This window comes from Mus pahari, chromosome 5 (genome assembly GCF_900095145.1).
Source record: "Mus pahari chromosome 5, PAHARI_EIJ_v1.1, whole genome shotgun sequence".
NCBI lineage: Eukaryota > Metazoa > Chordata > Mammalia > Rodentia > Muridae > Mus > Mus pahari.
Window position 1 is genome coordinate 14,218,658 of NC_034594.1, and position 22,836 is coordinate 14,241,493.

Here is a 22,836-nt window from a genome sequence, read left to right on the forward strand (position 1 = left end):
CAGGGCAGGCAGGGGCAGGCAGAGGCAGTGGAGAGAGCATACTGGAGTGCAGGGCAGGCAGGGGCAGTGGAGAGGGCATACTGGAGTGCAGGCCACCTATGATGGCTGATTTTGCATGTTGTAACTGGATTAATGCAGTGCCTGGTACTTCTGCAAATATCTGAGTATTTTACTGGCTTTGTGAAACCGCTTTCTCTCTCCAGTGTGAATGGGCACCATCCAATGTGTGGAAGCCTAAACCCAATGTTAAAGAAAGAAAATCTACCCTTCTCCCTCACAGCCTGACTGGCCAACACTGCCATTCTCCTGTTGCTAGCTGTCCTGGCTCTCGGGCCTCTGGTTGAGACTAAACTTCACCACTGGCTTTTCTAAGTCTGTAGCTCAGCACAGTCTGTATTTTTTGGTCTCCAGAATCACATGAGACAATTCCTCACCTCCCTTCCCTGGACCTGTGTGTGTTACTGACTCTGTTTCTCTAGAGAAATCGGACCTGCACAGTTCCACATAAGCACCGTTTGGAACAATGTTTTCTAAAGACCCAGCTAAAACAAATGAGTAACAAGTAAATAAAGGACAAATCCAGTGTAGAAGCAGAGAGCTAATCGCTTCATGTGATAGAGAAGTAGGGATTTATGTTTCTGTATGCTTGTAGTTTTCCATGTTAAAGTTTTAAGTATTATCACCCTGTTTCATATGTCATTATAATGACCATGGAAAATAAGCACATAAAAGCAGCTACAGAATACACATACAAGATGAATGTCGGTTTGAATAAATAGGAATACATGTTTTAAATTAAAAGCTGGCATATTACAGCCAACTCACAGGCTAAATCCAGTTGGGTAACTGGCTTATGAGAAACAGGCCATGTCCATTCACACAGGTCCCACCTGTGGTGGCTTCCTGCCACAGCAGCACAGTGGTTTATGGATAACAGAACTATGTCCATTCATACAGGTCCCACCTGTGGTGGCTTCCTGCCACAGCAGCACAGTGGCTGAAACAGAAGCCAACACAGCTACTACCTGGCCCTCTGGTTTAAATCCTATGATTTTCAGTATAGCCTGACATTGGAAGACTCTCAGGACTTGGGAAACAGGAGTTAGTCAACCAAGAGTTCAAGGTCATTCTTGACTACAAAGGTGAATTCAAGGCCAGTTTGTCCTAGGTTCTTTTCAAAAGGAAAATAATAATCATAATCATGATAATTCAGAGCTTTTAGTTTTTGTCTTTTTTCATCTTAAATTTTACTGAGGATTTTCACCTAATCCAGCTTCTCACAAAAATAACCTCCACCAAGAAATGCTGGGAGGTTTCACAGTACTCTCCTATGTGGACAAATCACTTCATAGCTCCTGGGTAGCTATTTGGTTAAACTGAGAGCCTATGTGGAGGAAAACAAAGTCAAAAACAGTGAAGAGGCAAAAAAAAAAAACCAAAAAACAAAAACAAAAACAACAACAACCACACAAGAAAAACAAACAATCATCATTTTGAAATACTCTTGTTTACTTCATACACCCCAGCTTTAAGGAAGGGACATGTCATCTGACTTCAGTACAGTACAACCAAGGAATGTTGCTTATTTGGGAAGGAGGAAGCCGGCTAAACACACACAAGAGACTGCAATTTCCTTCCTGTTAAACCTGGCAAAGAACACGGTAGACACAGGAGCCATTTTTTTTCAAACCTGAACGTACTTTGAAGCCATCCTTTGCCAGCCTTCAGCTTAACTTACATGACTTTCAGTTATTCCTGTGAGCTGATGAGCACGTTTGGGCCTGAGAAAAGCAAAGGTTCAGAGGGAAGCTCAAAAAGACACGAGTGAATTTAATATGCAAGTGCATTAGCTAAAGGGCATAATTAAAACTACATCACTCCTTTATATCTACATAATTATGTCCCAAAGACATTCTCATTAGTATATTCTTCTCTGTCACTAAATCAGAGTCTCATGTCCATATATCAGGAAATAAACATAAAAATTTAAAGTTAAGTCAAATAAAATGTTTGCAGAACTCAGCTGAACTTTACTTTTAAAAAGTAAAACTAAAGCCAGACTGCCAACCATCACTAACTACTCAAAAACAAACTCGTTACCAGAAGAGGTGAGACTTAGGCACTAGCAGGCTTGACGACGACGACGGTTCCTTTTTTTTCTGACACTAGCTCAACTTGAAATCTCTACTAAGCAGCACTTCCTTTACTGAGCCATGGTAACTGGTGTTCCTAGTGATCAGCCTGGAGCACTTCCCTGTCCTGAAGTACACTCTCAATCATTATGAATAAGGAATTGTGCTCGGTCACGTTTGGGAGTGAGTGCACTGCATTATACTCTCATTATTTTAGGATTAGCAATATATCTGGGGTATACAGGACAACTGTCCATCAAAGAACGCTACACCCAGACAAGCAGCTCCACTGGAATGCTCTCATATTACAGTCCATTGACTATACCCCTCTCAAAATTTGGGGCAGGATGCTGGAGAAAATGTTATTAAAAGTTCTGTCCCAGGGCTTATAGGAATTTTAAATCCCATTAGGAAAAAAGGCTAGCCCATGGTGGCCTTTCTGCTTCTCTGCTTTTCTGCTTTTATTGACACTGATGAAGGCATCTGAGACAGAAGCCTGAAACGGAGCTATGAAGCTATCCCAAGAGTCCACAGCACAGTGACAGTGCATACTAGCACTGTGGCTATAGGGACCGATGGTACAGTCATTGTTTTGGTCAGCTTTTCATTACCACACCAAATACCTGAGATCAACAGTGGACAGAAAGGCCTCTTTTAGCTCACAGTTTTGAATGTTCCAGTCAACAGTACTTGTACAATGCATCATGGTTCGGGGCTCCAGGAGGTCACTACCACAGGAAGCCACCGGTGCTGGAACAAACAATACTACTAAGAAGTTGCTGAGAAGCAAATGGCCGGAAGGAGGAAAGGGGACCTTCCCACTCTTCTCTTCCAGGGCCTGAAGACCTCCTGCTCACTGGTCTTAAGTCTTCACCACCTCCTAGTACCAAGTAGAGGCTCTTGCACATCAAAGAAGATAGGCGAGGTGCATATTTACAGCTGAGTTAGGCTGCTCCTCTGACTGCACAGTGTAGGAGAAAGGCTTGCTATGAATTCATCAACACAACCGAGACTCCATCCCCTGAGATGAAGGAGCTGGCAAAGGCATGTGGTGATCTGTTCCACGGGCCAGGAGCTCAGGTTTAGAAACCCAAGCTGATCTGTGAACTGCGTTTATATGCTTCAGAAAATAGATAATAAACACACACTCAGATATCTGGGTCTGGGCCTCAGAGAAAATGCTAGGCTGACTAAGTTAGGAATCATAAACTTCTGCATGTATTCAATGCCACAAAATGAATGAGATCACTGTCGGCCGTGGGTGCAGACATAATAATCAAGACCCAAGCCATGCCCTGGAAACCTCAAATGTCCAAGAAGGATACTGCTCTGCCTCAGAGATGCTGCGCACCGGCAGCACCTGTGTCATCTAGGACCTGCCCACCAGGTGTCCTGGGACCTCTGTCCACCTAGCTCTCCAGTTTTCCATCAGTGAGAAAACCAAAAGGACTGCTTTCAGAAAGCCTGTCAGATGGGGATGCAGACTAAGTAGATCTTTAGATACACTTTTGAGAAGGTACAACTTACAGATTAAAAACAAACAACAACCACACTGCCATAAAGCCAAGGGAAGACTACGGATCCACCAACCTCCTTCTGGCATTAAACACTGGAATCACCCACTTAGATTATCACTTCCATCCGACTGCAGAGCAAGGACACCCACATACAGTCCCTCAGCACCCAGCAGGAAGGCTTTTGCTGAGATTTAATAACACCCAGCTTTTACCAAGACTGAACGTAAGAATCATCCACTTGAATAATGATGTCTTTAGCCAAACCACAGTTTAAAAGAGCCTTCGTTATGTTATCAACAGCCTTTACAATAGAAACATAGCACGATTCAGAAACAATTTATTCTGTTTCCCTCTGAAGAGTCCCCAGAATTCCAAATGTTACACAAGCACAGAAACTACCTGCAGCTGTCAAAAGCACACCCCTGCTAGAACATGAGGCAAATCATAATCACCTGCTGTGGATGATGTGAAGCAACTCCATATCCCAACCTGGTATTAAAGTGAAAGCACATTCTTTCTTATACTATTTCTGTGTTTTTCAGGGCTGGAACTACTGCTCAGTGACCAAAGGACTGCTAAGCATAGTGAGACTCTAGGCCCGATTCCTAGCAGTGAGGCAGGTGAGAATGAGAACTTCTACAAATACATTAAAGCAACCTCCTAACTCCTTAAAGAACCTTTAAGCTGGGCGTGGTGGCGCACACCTTTAATCTCAGCACTTGGGAGGCAGAGACAGGCGGATTTCTGAGTTCGAGGCCAGTCTGGTCTACAAAGTGAGTTCCAGGACAGTCAGGGCTACACAGAGAAACCCTGTCTCGAAAAACCAATAACAACAACAACAACAACAAAAAAGAACCTTTAAAATTCTGCTCAACTACAGTTGACTAGACTCCTTTTGCAGAACCTTTGTTTAATCCATTCCAATTACTTTCTTAGCATATCACCAACATGAACATTCAATAAAAAGAAAATCAAAATGTAGGTAGCCAATGTAAGGTTTCTCTACAAGTTGGATTGATAGGTCCCTTATGATAAATGTGTGAATGATTATGGAGTAGTGCATTTATCAAGCATTTAAAATGATGTGTGTCAATTTATTTCTCATATTTAATGACTACAGTTACTTCTCTGTAACCCCTAGCAGACAATGACTATCTGTGTCTTAGTATCTTTTCCTGCACTAATAAAATGTCCTCTCGATGGCAACTAAAGAGGGAAACAGGTTCATCCTGGCCCCGTTTGAGGTTAAGCAGGACTTGAAAGAGCTGACCACATCATACCCACAATCAAGCAGAGTGTGTGCTCATTCATCTTCTTTTAGTACAATGAAGAAACCCCAGGGCACAGTGATTCCTACTGGGGGGAGGGGGCAGGGGCCATCCCACATCAGTTTAATCAAGGCACCCCATACAGAGATGCTGTGGCCGGTTTCCCTGGGGATTCTTGTCTCACCAAAGTAGAAAGTAAGAATTAAGCATCAGTCCTCCTTTATTGCACCTCTAAATAGAAAACTGAAAATTTCTATTTAAACAGGTGTCAAACTGAACAATTTTCACAACACAGTCAACCTGTGATGTGCCTCATGTCTCTTTCTAGACACTAGGAAATACAGCGTTTAAAATAAAATCTAACCAGGTTTACTGGTGTATCATGTTCTTGCCTAAGACTGCGCCCTTCATAAAAGGGTAATGTTTACCACGGGGTGGTGCTCTGAATCTCAACAGAACCAGAGTCTCGGGCTCCAATTAAAGCAGCATCCCACTTTCCACCACCCTCAGCCTGAGTGAGCTCATTTTATGTCTTCTCTGCCCACTTTCCACCCTCAGTCTGAGTGAGCGCATTTTATGTCTTCTCTGCCCACTCTCCACCCTCAGCCTGAGTGAGAGCATTTTATGTCTTCTCTGCCCACTCTCCACCCCCAGCCTGAGTGAGCGCATTTTATGTCTTCTCTGCTTTACTCGAAGGCCAGGAGACACTGTTGAAAACCAAAATACTACAAACTAAGGATGAATGATACTAAATAGACCATAGTGTCTAGTATTGTTCTATCGGGAAAATACACTTAAGGAATGCTTCTCTTCAGGACTATACAATCAAATATACAATAATAACTATATTGCCTGTCAAACACCAGGCATCAATAAGTGGTCAAACTGCCATTCTATAGTTTAACATTTTTTAAAACACTGGTGAATTCCTTTATGAACACCACCCCCCTTGCTGCCCCCATATGGTGGTCTCAGAGAATAGGAACTGAGGCTGTATTCCATTCTTCACATCTGACAAGGGCCCTGGACAGATCGCTACAGCCACAACAGAATGCAGGAGCTATGTGAGAAATTCTGTGTCCGGTTGCTGTACAACTTAAGGGAGTAGGAGAGAGAGAAGCTGAGAGAGAAGTGTTTACCTGTGAGGAATTATCTCAGTCAAGTTATTCAAAGTTGGAAGACCCAACCTAAATGTGTGTGGCATCTTACAATGCCAGCACAAATCTAGGGAGGTCTAAGGAAGAGGGAAAAAAAAAAAAAAAGCCTTTTCTCTGGCTAGCAAGTTCATCTACCTTGTGGCTGCTGCTGCTGCTGCTGCTGCTGCTGCTGCTGCTGCTGCTGCTGCTGCTACTGTTGTGGTGTTCCTTTAATGGTATAAGACCCCTGCTTCTTCAGTCTTCCCATGTGGAATGAAGACCAGAGTTTCTCTGGGAATCTCTAGGCCCTTGGCACCAGGTTAGGGCTCTGAAGCATGAAGCCTTGGGGACTGAACAGCTAGCAACTGGGTTCTCAGCCTCTCCAGAGTGAGATAGTCACTATTGGACTACCCAGACAGTACTGAATAAGCCAGCCTAATACAGCCTCTTTTAATAAACAGTCATTCTACTAGTTCTTTCCCACTGGAGAACCCTAACAGGGTTATATATAGCTTGTATGTGGCAGAAAAAATATGCTTGCTGAGTCCAAGCCTGCACTCTCCGTTAGTTCTTTCCTACCCTTGTCACATCACTTGGCACAGAGAGAAGGATGTTCAGAAAACACTCGAGTAAAAGGAAGGCACTACTTACAATGGAAGGCGGCGAGCTATGAGTTCTCCAGGTCCAGCCTAGCTTCCCCCAAGGGCTCATGGGATCGATACTGGAGTATATTGGAGATTCATTAGCAGTACATTAGCTGAGACACTCTGCTGTACATACTCACTTAGCATTTACTAGGACCTGGCATGTAGTGGGCTTTTAAATGTATGTATGGATTATTGACACAGGACAGATCATTATGCCCAAATTGCCTACGGAGGCAGACAGAACAAATGAGAGCTGAAGACTTGCAGTGGCTATTTGTTGAATAAGCCAGTTAGCAACTTGAATTTTTTAAGGGTAGTTCCCAAAACAATTTTTCTCGATCTAACCTGGAGAACACCACCTTCGTGTGGAAGGTTCTGAAAACACAAACTATGGGCCCTGTCACACATATAAAGTAACCAGGAGGGGGCAGGAACAGGATGTAAATGAATAAGTTAAAAAGAAAATTAACTTAATTTTGAGTGATTGGTAGTAAGCTGAACAATTCAAATCTATCCTATGTCATTACCTATTGGTGTCTCATACAAATGAAATAGTGTGAAATGTTCCTTGGCTCAGTCACAACAATAAGCCATGGACCCTGCATATGGCATGCAAGGACCCTGCAGCCACTTAAGTGCCAAATGTCCAGCTGAGCCAGAGGAAGGCAACTGAAATCCACACCACTGCAGGCAATCCAGCTCAGAGGAGACGGTGCTATGAATGTGTCACAATTACCCAGTGCAACTCAATTCTAGTGACTGAGCGACTTAACAACCAAGTTCTAACTAAAAGAATATTCTAGTGCTATGCTTTCTCACACCGTTATAAAAGTTTGATAAATTTAATGTGTTGTGGTATACAAGATGAGGCTTTTCCTCAGGTAGACTGGCAATGTAAAATACAAAAATTATAACTAAGAAAACTCCTCAAAAGGATTTCGGCCCTGAAGGGGATAGGAACTCCACAGGAAGACCAACAGAGTCAACTAACCTGGACCCTTGGGGCTCTCAGAGACTGAGTCACCAACCAAAGAGCATATACACGGGCTGGACCTAGGCCTCCCCACACATACACAGCAGATGTGCAGCTTGGTCTTCATGTGGGTCCGAACACTAGAGTGGAGGCTATCACAAATACTGTCGCCTGTATGTGGGATATGTTCTACTAGCTGGGCTGCCTTGTCTGGCCTCAGTGGGAGAGGAAGCACCTAGCCTTGCAAAGACTTGAAGTGCCAGGGTGGGGGAATCCCCAAGGGGGTCCCTACCTGCTCAGAGGAGAAGGGGATAGGGAAGGAGAAGGATGGGGGGGGGGGCAGGGAACAGCCTGTAAAGTGAATAAGTAAAAAACGTAAATTAACAAAATGAAACTCCTCAAACATGCACTATGATTACTTAAGTACATTCATTTCCATAAAGCATGAGGTATCTATGTTAGAAATATAAGAAACTACTTAAGAAATATGAGATTCAAAACTTCAAATACCTCTTGTAAAAGTCATTTATAAACCAAAGAATTGTATTCGACAACTTAGGTGCAATTTTCCAGTGCCCTGCCCTGACAAGAAGGCTTTGCTTATAAGTTTTTAATCCATCACACATATTAATACAACCGTTCAAACTAAGGCTAAAATCTACATTCTAAATCTAATTCCCTGGAGTGAGATGTACTCCAAAGCTTTTGGTCTGAGGATATTAACTCACAACAAAACGTTGTTCTCTTAGGAATGACTTATCTATTGATGCTCAACATTGATCCTCTAAAAGTGTATGTAAGAAAATCAAATCCAAGAGCAAATGGAGAAGCAGAAACTCCTTAGTGACAACAGCCAAGACCATAATCAGCCCTAACACCAGGTCCCAGTGTGCCAGCCGGGGAGAGTCTGTAGAGAAGAAAGGGTGAGCAGAAACATTTGCCCACTTACTTCTTACTCTGTGTTCATGTCCTTCAGGTCCAGATCAGTGTTCTCTAGAACTATCTACCTTCACATTTCACTTTACCTAAAAGTTGCTTTGCATTCTGCATAAACGTTTTATGTGGACATTATGCTTTAATTAGGGTTGCAGTCTTCCTCTCACTTCCACATGCTCCCCCCCCCCCTCTCTCTCTCTCACACACACACACACACACACACACACACACACACGGAGCCAGGTCTTTAAATAAAGTGTATAATAAAACATGTGTTACATACCGAATCATGCCATCCTAACGTTCTTACATTTAAGGCCTGATCTCAGATATGACTGTATTCTGCCCTGGGGAAGTGCCTTAAAGACTGCGAGCAAGGTTAATAAGATGCTACCCGGTGCAGCTAATGCAGCACAAGCAGAGGCCTTGCAGCAGCAGTGGCGGCCAGCAGCAGTGGCTGTGGCGCTCGCTCAGCAGAGAACAGGTCCTCAAGCCACAGGCCCAGGCCGCAGGAACACTGGAATCTGCCAACATCCTGATTTGAATTTCTAGACTCCAGAACCACGAGAAACTAAATTTCTGTTGCTTAAACTACTGGACTTGGAATTTTGTTATGGCAGCTCTAAAAGCAAATATGAGACAACACATGGCATTTCTTCATGTAAACATTCTTCATTTTCTATTAGCCTTTGATTCAGAAGAAGCAAACCAAGAAATCGACACAAAAGTTTTCTCATGTGGCATATGTCATAAGAGAGAGAAAAAACATATTTCTAGACAAGATTTTACCATCTGATATTAGTAGAAAAGTAACTGAGGAGTGGGCCTGGGACCTTGATGTTTTAGACAGATTAAAGGCAGCTGGAAGGGTCTGCAGTGATGGCTGCTGAAATAAATGCTCCAGAGCACAGTCTGAAAGAAAGCATCGTAACGGATTGCACAGCGCACGCGTGGATTTCACAGCACGCGTGCGTGCACACATCCTTATAGAAACACACCTGAGAAAGCAGATTCAGCCTGCTGGTAACATGCTACTTAAGAAGACACCTTGCCTGGGCTTTTGGCACTTGCTAGATTAACAGACTTGAGGCCCCAGAGAGTGGGGAAGTCTGGTGGGGTGGGGGCAGTGAGGACATCCTCATGGAGATGGGGGCAGGGGACGAGGAGGGTGGGGTGGGCATGAGATGTTGGACAGTCAGAGGGTAGACTGGGAGGGGGATAAAATTTGGACTGTAAAAAAAGATTAAATAAAATTTAACAAAGAAAAAAAAAAAGATGTGAATTTCTTTTTACATAAACTAAGATGCATGTACCTTTTATACTTTCACCTGTGTTTCAGTGCATATTTTGAAAACAGTTCCTGGGGCTGGAGAGATGGCTCAGCAGTTAAAGCACCAACTGCTCTTCCAGAGGTCCTGAGTTCAATTCCCAGCAACCACATGGTGGCTCACAACCCTATAATGGAATATGATGCCCTCTTCTAGTGTGTTTGAAGACAGCAACAGTGTACTCACATATATTAAATAAGTAAATACATATTCAAAAAAAAAAAAACAAATCTTATAGTTTCAGACTAACAAACTTTCATTTGCTGCTGCTCTGCCTTGTCAGCATTACCTTGTCTGGGTCCATCTTTCCTCTGATAAACTCTTGCTTCCAGAACTGCAATGCCTGCTCCAGAGTTAGCCCGATGCCCTTGAGGAACAGGCCGTACTGCATCCGGCCTCCATGACGGAGATGGTGGTTCTCCCTCAGCGCCTTGTGCAGCTGACGCATGCAAGGCGGGAAGGATTTTGTAGACAGCTACAAGACAAAAAAAAAAAAAAATAACAAGTTGTGGTAATGCCGAACATACACTAGACCACAGGTCATATCTGCCTTGACTGTAAATTTGACTAAGTCAGAATAAAGAACATAAGCCACAGAAAGCATTCCTAATATTACTATGATTGTAAACGACATTATTTTATAATGATTAAAAATCAAGCTGGTAACACTTTGAACATACTAGGTTATATAATATCTGTTTCCCTTGTTCCTTTTTAAATTTTTTCTTTGGATAACTAGTGATACACATTATTAGTTGCAAGAAGTAATACAGAGACACAGCGAGTCCCAGTTTTCTCAGATATAAACTCTTGCACGCCAGGCATACAACATGGAGATGTCCCACTCTGTTTCCTCAGATTCCCACAGCTGTGCATATACTTCTGTGTGGACATTACAACATGGAGAGGGTTATACATCCACCGCCACAGTCAGGATGCAAAATGACTTCAGCGTCCCAAGGGTCCCGATTTCCTGTTTGTGTTTAGTGCAGGTGTGTACACACACCCGAATTTGAGTGTGGAGACCAGAGGTCAACACTGGGCGTCTTCCTCTGTTGCTGTCCCTGAGCGTGGAGCTCACTGCTTCAGATAAACCGGCTGGCCAGCACCGCTTCTAGGATGCTTGTGTCTGCCTGCCCCTCCCGGTCAGGCCCAGACCAGCACATGCAGCTTTTTCTGTGAATGCTGGGATCCCAATGCAAGTCCTCACACATAACATGCACATTACCAACCGAGCCATCTCACTGGCTCTCCTGCTGGCTAATTGCTGCTTTCTGTGCCCTGCTCCACCTCTGCCTCCTCCTGTCTTAACACTTGGAAACAGCTCATCTGTTCATTTCTGTAACTTTGTCATCTCAAGAGAACTGACTAAACAAAATCACATAGCTTCTTGGAAGTTCCTCATCCTTGGTTCATGGCTGACCTGGGACAACTCAGGGAAGGTCAATGACTAGGTGCAGTCTATAGCTTGAATATGCTGCAGCTTGCTTACTGAAGAGCATTAGATATTGTCCATCTTTTTATTACAAACAAAACTGCTCTGAATATTTAAGAGGGTTTACATGGGACATAATATTCCATTTCTCTAAGAGAAAGGTCTGAAAATACAATTGAAAATAGGAAATTGATTTATAACATAAACCAGATAGAAAGAACACAAAATTAATAGAAACAATTAGAAACAATTTCAAAGAGAAAATTCAAATTAATGTTTAGCCAATACTTTAAAAAAAACGCAGGTCTTTTTGTTTTAATGTCAAAACTAAAATATCATGGAAACGTGGCTCAGAGGTTGAGCGCAGACTGTTCTTCCAGAGGTCCTGAGTTCAATTCCCAGCAACCACATGGTGGCTCACAGCCATTTGTAATGAGATTTGATGCCCTCTTCTGGTGTGTCTGAAGACAGCAACAGTATACTCACATACATAAAATAAATAAAATAATTCTTTTTTAAAAAACGAAGCATCATTCCTTGGTTTTTAACTCAGCGTTTCCACTCTCCATCCCATCCTTATTCCCTCTAATGTCCTCAGACACATCCTTCCTCCCAGGACTTGAACTCTCATTGGGCAGACCTGCCAACAGACCCTGTCAGGAGGACCAGGCCTTACTTGTTGACTTTGCTGCTCCCTCTAGTGAGCATCTCATGTCTCTCTGTAAAGAACCACTAAGTTCTATCCTCAAAACTAACTAAAAGACTGCAAACTATTTTCCCTTAAATTTGGTTTTCTTACAATTTAAAAAAAAAAAAAAGTCACATACATAAGATATGAGCCTTTTCTCTTAAAATGATCGGCAAGCAGCAAGGTACCACTCTGCCAGCTTCCACCCAAGGATCTCTACTTGAGACAAGTCTGCTGTAACGGGCTGGCACTCACCGAATCAATCTGATCTAAGGAAACCTTCCCGGTGTTCTTCTGTGTGCTATAATCTTGACCAGTGTAAGAGTGACTGAAAAGCAAAGACAGAACAAAACACTAAATGACATTTGTAAATACTTTTATCTCTTCAAAGAGAATTTTTACTCTAAGATCAAAGTTATAATAAGACAACATTTTATCCACGCAGCTTAACAGAAAGCCAAGTACTTTATATGTATACTAAGACATATGCAATGAATTACTTACTAGTAACACACAATGTAGCAGCAGCCTGCATCTCCCGACTCCTGACCCAGAGCAGCACTTCATGACTTACAAGTAACCTACACTGAGAAAGCTTGGACTTGCTACGGAAGCCTCATTAGAAACACTGCATCAGACCCACAAGGAAAGGGGTGTGTCCAAGAAAAAACACCCTGGCCACAGATCCCTGAGCAGTCAGTCGGTTATCCCATGTTCCTTCTCTGTCAAATGGAGATAATGGTGACTCCTGTCAGCGCTGACAGGAGGAACTGAATTGAAATCCAAATTGACATCATTTTTTGTTAAAAGTCTGACATGCAGTAGAAGTCCTGTGCATTAAAATACTGAAGTGTGTGAGTATGCAAGCAATCTCTAAGTGCGGTCTCTAATTAAGTCCTCATATCCATTCCAAGAGAACACCTAGCTTACATTAGCAAATGAAGAAAATAGAAACGTGTTAGGATCAAAACACCAAGACTGCTGTGCAGCCGAATGCAAACTTGTGTCTTCATTCCATTTCTCCTGGATACTGTCACCCTCTTCCAGTCATAAACATCTCTCTAGTGTTATTTACAAATGTGGAAACACCAGTTGATACCCACTATCTGAGGCCATTCATCTTTTGTAATCTCTCATATCCATGGCAAGATCTATTACCCGGGTCCAACCCCATAAACAAAGTTCCCATGGTATTCAGTTTGACACAAAAAAGAGCAGCTGCTGTATTCCATAGAGAAACATATCCAGTCAACTAGTGGCTTTCAGGGATGCAACTAAAGAACATGCTGGAGACAAGAGTTTAGTTAATCATAAAGAATTCCAGGCTCTACTTCATGTCTATTGAGCACAAACTTTCCTTTCCCCGCGGAACTGCACACGTGCTCTTTAAACAGCTGCAGTTTCCACAATCGGTCAATTCCACTGATTAAGCAACGGATATGAATGACGGGACAAGCCCACAGTAGTGTGCTGGGATGCTGCAATTACCTCATGAGACTGTCAGACCTAAGTGTAAACGCCTCCTTCCCACAGTCTCCCTCTTCTGGAAGTAATGTATGATTTGCTCTGGCACACTCCATCAATGACATTTAACAGGATGCATGCAAAGACCATGTTACAGGAAACCCACTGCTGTTACTTTAATGACTGGCACTGTCTGGCAGGTTATGTATGTACAATGTCTGTATACGTAGGTTCACAGGTGTGAGGGTAGATTCTGAGTGTGTGCACATGCATGTGAAGGCCAGAGGTAACGTCTACATGTGGACTTCCAGTTAGCCAGTTTACCCTGTGCCCACCATGCCCGGCAGGCCATGTTTGTATGGATGCTCAGGACCTGAACTCCAGTCCTCCTGCGTGTGTAACAAGCATTTTATCCACAGAACCATCTCCCCAGTTCATTTTAGACTCTTACATGGGCATAAAAGACCATTATTTCTATAAAATCCCAAGAATAAAAACCTACTTCTCTTCCCAATCTTACAGTAAAGCAGAGAAGCACCATAGGGTAATGGAAATAGCAGAGGCTGCAAATCTGAAGACCTCTTGCTTCAGGTTTTAAGTCACCAGTTCTACAACTGGAAGTCACATAATGACCCTGATTTGCCAACATTCTCATTTGTAAAATGGAATTACAGACGTCAGACTTGACTAGAAATGCTGGAGAAAGCACATAAAATGACTTATTCAATGTGCTAATAAAAGTCAGTGAAGTATATTCTTATACAGCAGAGCAATTGCATTCTTTTTTTTTTTTTTTTTTTTTTTTTTTTTGGTTTTTCGAGACAGGGTTTCTCTGTATAGCCCTGGCTGTCCTGGAACTCACTTGGTAGACCAGGCTGGCCTCGAACTCAGAAATCCGCCTGCCTCTGCCTCCCGAGTGCTGGGATTAAAGGCCTGCGCCACCAGGCCCGGCTAATTGCATTCTTTACCAGTGAATAGACTACAGGCAAATGGCAAGGTGGTCGGTATGCCCCTAGGGGAGACACAAATCCAGCTCTGTGCTAGTTTGTGTCTCTGGCCACTGTAAACCTCAGTATCCATATGCATAATTTAAAACGGTGATTGCAATCATTTAAAAGAGCTATTTGCAAATACACAAATAGTGGTATTTTACACATTTTAGTGATAAAATGATACACAGATATAATTATAGATGATTATTGATAAAACACAGTCAAATAATTCCTATACCACAGGAACTTGTCTTAGCCAGATTAATGTGGCATACTGAGTTTAGAGGGATAGAGAAGAAGCACAAGCAGGGAGCAGTGGCACACACCTGCTAGCGGGGTAAGGAGATTTGGAATGTGGCACCACTCTGAACTACACAGCAAGGGATGAAGTCAGTCCAGGAAGAGGAAAAATACACACGCACGCACACATATGTTTAGACTCATTAATTTTATACAAATGATCATCATTCTGAGGATATATATATATATATATATGCATTTTATAAAAATGATTGCCATTTTTGTATATATGTAGATATATAGATTGATATAGATATATACATCTTCCAAATATACATACATATACAAGTATTTATATAAATGCATCATTCTTAACATAATATACAAATGAGCTAAGTTCCAAGAAAAGGCAAAAGAGAATCACTGCACACTACAGAGGGAATACGCACAGCACACACACCCAGAAAGGAAACCACTGCCACGAATGCCTCGGGTGGAGTCCACTGAGAGTGATGATAGAAATGCAACGGGAATGTGATTTCCCTTCTCATCTATGGTAAGGACCCTTTATGCACCAACCAATGAGGACCCTAGACACTCAAGACTACTTACACTGGCTGTGATAGAGTTGACATGGAAAGCGAAGACAGGTGACAAGAAACCCTTGGAGCCTGTGCTCTGTGGGCAACAGGAAAACCCTGAGAATCTCCAAGCACTGAACTGACACAATCAGTGTTTACTTAAAACTGTTTTTCATGGGCTGGTGAGATGGCTCAGTAGGTAAGAGCACCCGACTGCTCTTCCCAAGGTCCTGAGTTCAAATCCCAGCAACCACATGGTGGCTCACAACCATCTGTAAGGAGATCTGACTCCCTCTTCTGGAGTGTCTGAAGACAGCTACAGTGTACTTACATATAATAAATAAATAAATCTTTAAATAAAAAAAAAACTGTTTTTCATTTAAAGAAGCAGAGTGGGAAAATGAACAGAAAGGAGAGAAACTGGACACTAAAAAACTATTTTAGGCAGTATTACATCTAGGCCAGGGAAGGTGACAGCTTGACTTATCTCAACAGATGAATTTAGATTTTAACTTAGGGGAGAAGACAGAGGAGCCAAGAATCACAGGGAACTTACAGCTCAGTTACTTTAATGCTTCCAAGATACAAATTCCCCTTCAACAGAGAAAACCTATTTTAATGAAATAAAACTTCAATTTGAGTATAAACACTAGAAGAATTTTTTAATGTAAATTCAAAATCACAAAATGCTCTGCTCTAGCTTAAATGCTAAAACTGTCACCCACAGCACAGGCCAGTGAGATGGCTTAGTGAGTAATGGCAAATGCCTTCATGTCCGATGGCCTGAGTTCAATCTCTGAGACCCTCCACACACACAGACAAGAGGGAGGGAGGGAGGGAGGGAGGGAGGGAGGGAGGGAGGGAGGGAGGGAGGGAGGGAGGGAGGGAGGGAGGATGGGGAGAAACCTCTGGATGCCCAATCTATTTTCAAAGCCAGGGAACCTTTTAAGTCCAGCAAGCCTGACTGGAATTTGAGGGTGGACCTGTGAAGGGAACACCCACCTCCCCTTCTCTGGTCCTGTTCAGGGTCTCTGTATCCTGGTCCACTGGGATGTTAGGAACCTCTCCCACATGTTCTTGCACCACAAACTCCACCTCGTCTTCCCTGGCACACTAAACCCACGGGCTGAAATCAAGGCTTCCCCGAGAAGGTGTTTGGCATGCATTTTTGGTCCCAAGAATGAAGGTAACTAATGGCTTCCCTTAGGGTCACTGGAGCAGTGCCAGGGCTGACTTTCCTGTTTTCTCATGGAGCAACTCAAAGATAGAAACATGAACAGAACACAAGCAAGCAACGCTACCTCAAAGAATGAAAACGCCTAATTCACACTAACTCATGGCACAGCAATTTTGGCTTTTGCACGGAGAGCCCAAGGGATGCTTCTGAAGATGACTGAGAAAAGTGAGGGGTGTGGGTCTCCACTATACCCAGAGTGCCATCAACCTCGGTACCATGATGCTTCCAAAGGAAAGCCCGTCGACACAGTGATGAGTAACTCTAGGTGCATTCTTATTTTGTGATGTTAAGATAGTGCCTTTGTTTTATACATATGTCATAGTGATTATATTAGATAAAGAAAAACAGTGATATCTTTTTATTTTTGAGATTATAACAATTACATCATTTCACTCTTCTCTCTCTTCTGAGCTTTCTTTCCAATTTATGGCTTGGTTTTTTTGTTGTTGTTGCTGTTGTTTATTTTTCATTAACTGTTGAGTAACAGCACACATGCCAATCCAACAGAAAATATTCATTCTGAAGACAATTCATTTTCACCACTGTTCAGTTTTCAACAAGTTAATATCAATTATACTCCTGACCTTTTGTGTCATAATATGCCATTTCCTCCAAAAACAAATTTTCAAAGGCCATTTAAATGGTTCACAAAATTCATCCTGTGTCCATGATCATTACCATGCCAAATATTAAGAGAAATGTTTGATTAACTAATCAGGGAATTTTGAAAATGGATCTTTGTTGAGATACCAATTTGCCATAAATATAAAATGAAAAAGACAAACTACCCATTGGTTCATTCATAATGCTTGATTAACTAGTTTGGGGAAGGTTAGGAATTCCAGTGTTATTCTTTGGGTACATTACTTCTCATTTGCTTGAGCAGTCTGTAAAAGGCACCAAGGGTGAGCCAGGAGGTTTTCTGGGGTTACAAAGAAGTAGAAAACACAGGAAGGGCGTGGCCCCATGGGTATTCAGTTGCATTGGAAGATGTTCTGAAGATGCTGGTTGTAAAAGGACTGAGTGTCCTTTTGCTAAAATGTAACAGTGCTGTGGACCCTCAAAAGAAACCTGGTCCCAGCCTTAACAAAACTGACCAGTACATATAAGTAGAATGGACTCTTTTTTGGTTTTTGTTTTGTTTTGTTTTGTTTTGAGACAGGGTTATAGCCCTGGCTGTCCTGGAACTCACATTGTAGACCAGGCTGGCCTCGAACTCAGAAATCCGCCTGCCTCTGCCTCCCGAGTTCTGGGATTAAAGGCCTGCGCCACCACGCCCAGCGACTCTTTTTTAAAAATGCTATTAGACATTCAGATTCGAATAAGTTTCTCCCACATCTCAAGTTACTGTCCTTATATAACAAATCCTAGTTACTAAATTATAAGACAAAACTAAGAACAAGAAACATAGCTCAGCCCAAGGGCTGTTGCCAATTGGTTAACCTAACTCGGTAATTCCTCACAGGGATTCCCAGAGGTTAACCTTTTCCACAGGCATGCCCAGAGGCTTGTCCCTTGTCAAGATGACAATCAAGATTAATTATCAGAATCCCAAACCTATTATTTATATAGCCAAGTTTACAGGGTGCTGCCTTTAGCCCAGTTAAGTCCATGCAATACTGGGGAATAGGGGTGTGATAGATGACTGAGACAACACAGACAATCACAGTCACACTGATGTATGGTTTTTCCAAAACAGTCATACAAATTTACAGAAAATATGAATATCTAAATAAATAAGCCATGAGTATCTAAAAAGACAGATGTGGTAAACACCTCTGCGCACACCCATCCGTGAATCCCAAGTGAGACACAGACCTTCTGGGCTTTGTGGAAGCAACAGAAATGTAAGTCCTGTTGATGCACACACATGGAAATTGAATACATAGACCTGCACTGGGGACATCTACTGAATTGTGGAAACTAAGGGTTGGAGAAAAAAACAAACAGAAATTATACAAAAGTGGATCTGTGGGTCTCCCAGAAGACTAGCTGGTTGGGGGTAGGGAGGACCTTCTCATGCTGTGGCACTGGTGACAAGCACATGATGAACGTCACCCTTCAGCTGCACTCTGACACATCACCCCTTAGCTGCACCCTGACACATCAGTTCTCGTCCCTACAAATGTCAGCTTTCAAGGATGACTGACAGCTTGTTCATCTCCTTCCCAGATGGTAGGTAGGAGTGAAAACTCTGTTGGAGCATTTGCAACTGGTGGGGTCTCAGCGGCAGCTCTTCTGTGTGCGGGACCCAGCCAGCCCAGTTGGTGCAGGGCAGTTGTGGAGGCTCAGCCAACAAGGAAATAAGCAGGGCTCTCAGAATCTTTATCTATCTCTGTGACAGGCAGGTACTATAAAGGGAATCTGGGTAGTGCCATCAAAGGTGGCCATGAAGATCAGGGGATTTGTAAGCTCCATCACTATACTTGGTACCAAAGCTGTAATCATCTTCACCAAGGCCTAAATGTATTAGACCTAAACATGCCTTGCTTGTTTTCCTTTCTGAATTATTTTTTTTGTTTTGGTTTTCTTTTTAAAAGCCATGGCTGGCCTGGATCTCACAAGATAGACCACATTGTCTGTGAACTCACAGAGGTCTCCCTGCCTCTGCCCCATAAAGGTATACATAGTTCACGGCCCCTGCCTCTGCCCCATAAAGGTATACATAGTTCACGGCCCCTGCCTCTGCCCCATAAAGGTATACATAGTGCACGGCCCCTGCCTCTGCCCCATAAAGGTATACATAGTTCATGACTCGCCGCTCCTGTGTCAGCTTTCTAAGCTTACCGTTTACTAACCTCTTCCAGGGAGTACTAGAAGGTCTTTCTAATCTACTTGTTTTAAAGCATTGTAAGAAATATTTAATCTTGAGGTAGAAGCATTTAGGTGTATGTTCTTTGATGCTTAATATCTGGAAGTTTGGGGGGTTATTTTTTAATCTATCATTAAAGGAACAATTACTCTTTTGGGACATTTCCAAAATACAATAGTTCAGCTTCAGATACAGGAGATTTAAGTGGAATCCAACTTCGTTCAATCAGTTTTACTCTCCTTGAACATAGAAAAAATAGAAATTCTCTGTCCACATTAGCTAGGAACCACCAGCCAAATGTGACTGTTGAACACTTAAACTTTCCTTATTCTTGGTTAAGATGTTTAATAATAACTACAATGTATTCTTGATTTCAAATACTTAAAATGAGATAATATAAAATTCTTCATTAGTACTGGTATGTCAATTACACACTAAAATCATATTTTGGATACGAAGTAAAGAAGATGCCATTAAAATTACCTTCCTGCCTGTGATATAAAAGTATACACGTGATTCCCACTGTGTCTTTTCCTAAGGGTGCTGCAGCATATGCGCACAATGACAAGAGACAGCCAAATGATCCTAGGCTAGGTAGGCATATTCACAGAACTGTCACTAGCCTGCCAAACTAAAATTGCTGAAACTCGTGGGCATAACATAAGCTATAGCGGGGCCAAGTGAGGAGCGGCCTTCAGTCTACTGCAGAAGAGCTTGTCTCTAAGACGCTACTTGGAAACCGGGTGTTTGATATATTCTACGTACTTTGCCCTTAAGCAATCTTGGGATTGGGATTAGCAGGAGGTAAACTAAACAGGTTCAGTTTGGAGAAAAACCAAGCTTCCACACATTACTCTCTGTGAGTCTGGGATTAGCCTGGTCTACCTGGACATGCAACTGCCACTCTCCTTCCTTCTCTCATATACAAGAAGGTGTGTGTGTGGAGTGCAGCTGCGATGCTATACCACAGTAAAAGCCTTGCTCTCCCATCCTCCAGGAATGCCTTTCCTCATCAGAGAGATTCTCAAACAGAACACACTGCCTCATCTGTGCGACACACTGCCCAGCACCACAGAACCTGGAGGTCAGCACAACTCACCCCTCTCCGTCAGGCAGGCTTGAGTTTATCATTTGCACGATGATATAAAACAGGAAATCAGCAAAGAATGCACAAGGGATCTGAACCAACTGGTGTGTCAGAAATCACACTGGTTTGGTCCATGAAAGGTAAGTTAAGGCATCTACCAAAATCAACAGTAATGGCTTACATCATTCTGTAAAGAATTCCAAGTTCTAGTCTGACCCTGTCAAATAAAGCCACCTGTGTCACCGCACAGAGGAAAACAATTTCAGAAAGAGGAGACGGGGGTTTCTGCATGTCACACAGATACCCATTTTGTAATCACAATTTTACCAACTTTGGACATTTAAAAAACAAAACCACTCTGCCCACATAAGCTAGGCAGTTCAGACATTTAGAAAGCAAATCCCCTGCAGTGTGGATTTGTTGGGTGGGTATGAAATCGTGGAAGACGGAGTCCCAACATGCCATTTCCTGCTGGGAAGGACATCGCAAGAAAACTCATTCAGCAGCTGTCACCACTGAAATCGAAATGAGTTTCTTTTTACAGCTAAATCCCTGGTAAATGGTATCTGTCTTATGTTAGGTGAGGTTCCTGGCAGTTATTCCAAATGAGAACACGATCAATAAAGTTCAGTCAAAGTTGAATATAAATTATTTTTCCACAAGCATGAATTTTACTCAATTTTATTTTTAAAAAGTCTACTCAGAAACCTATCATCAAACAATATGCAGTACAATCTGTATTTCTGGAGAGCGGAGGTGCGATGGTAAGGAGGAGGAGCGAGCGGGGCTCTGCCGCTGGTAAGCGCTGCCCCCAAAGGGCTGCTGCTTCGCTCCAGGTGCCTTCATCTCCCCCATGTGGCCCAGGTTTTGCTTATTCCAATGTATACACATAACAATCCAAGAAATTGCAGTGAATATATACACATAACAATCCAAGAAATTGCAGTGAATNTATACACANAACAATCCAAGAAANTGCAGTGAATNTATANACANANCAATCCAAGAAACTGCAGTGAATGTATANACATANCAATCCAAGAAACTGCAGTGAATATATACACATAACAATCCAAGAAACTGCAGTGAATGTATACACATATCAATCCAAGAAACTGCAATGAAACTGGATTCTGCATACTGTGCTTCTGGCAAAAATATCAGCAGCCTACAATTATCAAAACTCAGCAAAAGATAGCCTTAAATAGGTGCATTTCTCTTTAAAGTCTGTTTCAAAATTCAGGGAGGGCATCCCGGTGCACACCTGGAACCTTGGACTTGAGGCCAACTTGGATTACAAAATGTGAGTATGTCTATGAGCCTGTTACTCTCTCTTGCACACACACTCAAAGTTAAACACACATATATGCCATAAAAACATATGACATATACATATAACATACATGTGTGTACATGTGTGTGTTCACATGTATATGTGTACAAGGCCATCAGCAAATCTCTGCCTGCACCAGTAGATGTCTTACAATCCTCTTACTCCTGGTGCAGACTCTGGTGGTGTAACGTTCAATGAATGATGGTCTGGGACAGGCTGCTTGGCGCTGGTTCAGGATTCCTGAGACTGAGAAAGGTGCCTGCTGGGGCAGTAGTGAGTAAGAAGAGGCTGGAAGAATAAAGGCTAGAAGAATGAAATCCCTGAAAACTTTATGGAGAACAGATGAAGCCCTAAGTGGATGTGCTGCTGACATGAGAATGGCTGTGTCAAAGGCTCCAATGCCTCAGGCCCAGGGAATGACAAAGCCCTCGGCAGATGAGGCTGGGGAATGGCAATGTTGTCCCCTGCTTGAGTACAATGTTGGCTAAAGGCTGACCTTCAGCTACAACCAGTGTAACAAAACCATCAACTGCATGGTCCTCCCCCTGAGATCAATCCCTACAGAGACCCTTGCTCAGATCAGCCAACCCTTCTCCTGTATGCTGTACACAAGAAACACGGGGTTTCTGGCTGCCACTGCCTGTCTCCATCAGGATGCATCCCTACCCAATCCAAGCTCTTCTGAGCTGCGTCGGCCATTTCTTCACTCCCATCACCCCAGCTCCGGCAATCCCTAAGCAATGCAGGTCCCAGCAACAATCAACATGGTAATTGATGGCTGACTCTCGTTCCCTTACAAATAGTGTGCAGAGTACGGAATGCTTCTGAGCTGGAATCCTGTCCATGGAGTTCTAAGACAACCCCCCACCACCACATTTGTTCACAGATAGTAAGGATTCTGTGCTTGGGGAAACTGGGTGGGTTTTTCAGATTATTCAACATTAGCAGGGTTGGGGTGGTCAGGCAATAGGTGTGGAGACAGCTAATGAGATTTTTACTAAAAGTCACAGCTCAAAGAATCACATAATGC

General features: G+C 42.7%; 1 protein-coding gene across 2 annotated transcripts in view; it reads right to left on the minus strand.

The window, feature by feature from the left end:
* Positions 1 to 22,836, minus strand: part of Prim2 (DNA primase subunit 2) — a 204,452-nt gene that overhangs the window by 45,428 nt on the left and 136,188 nt on the right. For both annotated transcript variants that reach the window (XM_021197856.2, XM_029538764.1), the window contains exons 9-10: positions 12,316 to 12,388; positions 10,227 to 10,412 (exon numbers count right to left, since the gene is read on the minus strand). In XM_021197856.2, coding sequence (XP_021053515.1) covers positions 10,227 to 10,412; positions 12,316 to 12,388 — 259 coding nt within the window. The remainder of the gene's footprint in view (positions 1 to 10,226; positions 10,413 to 12,315; positions 12,389 to 22,836) is intronic.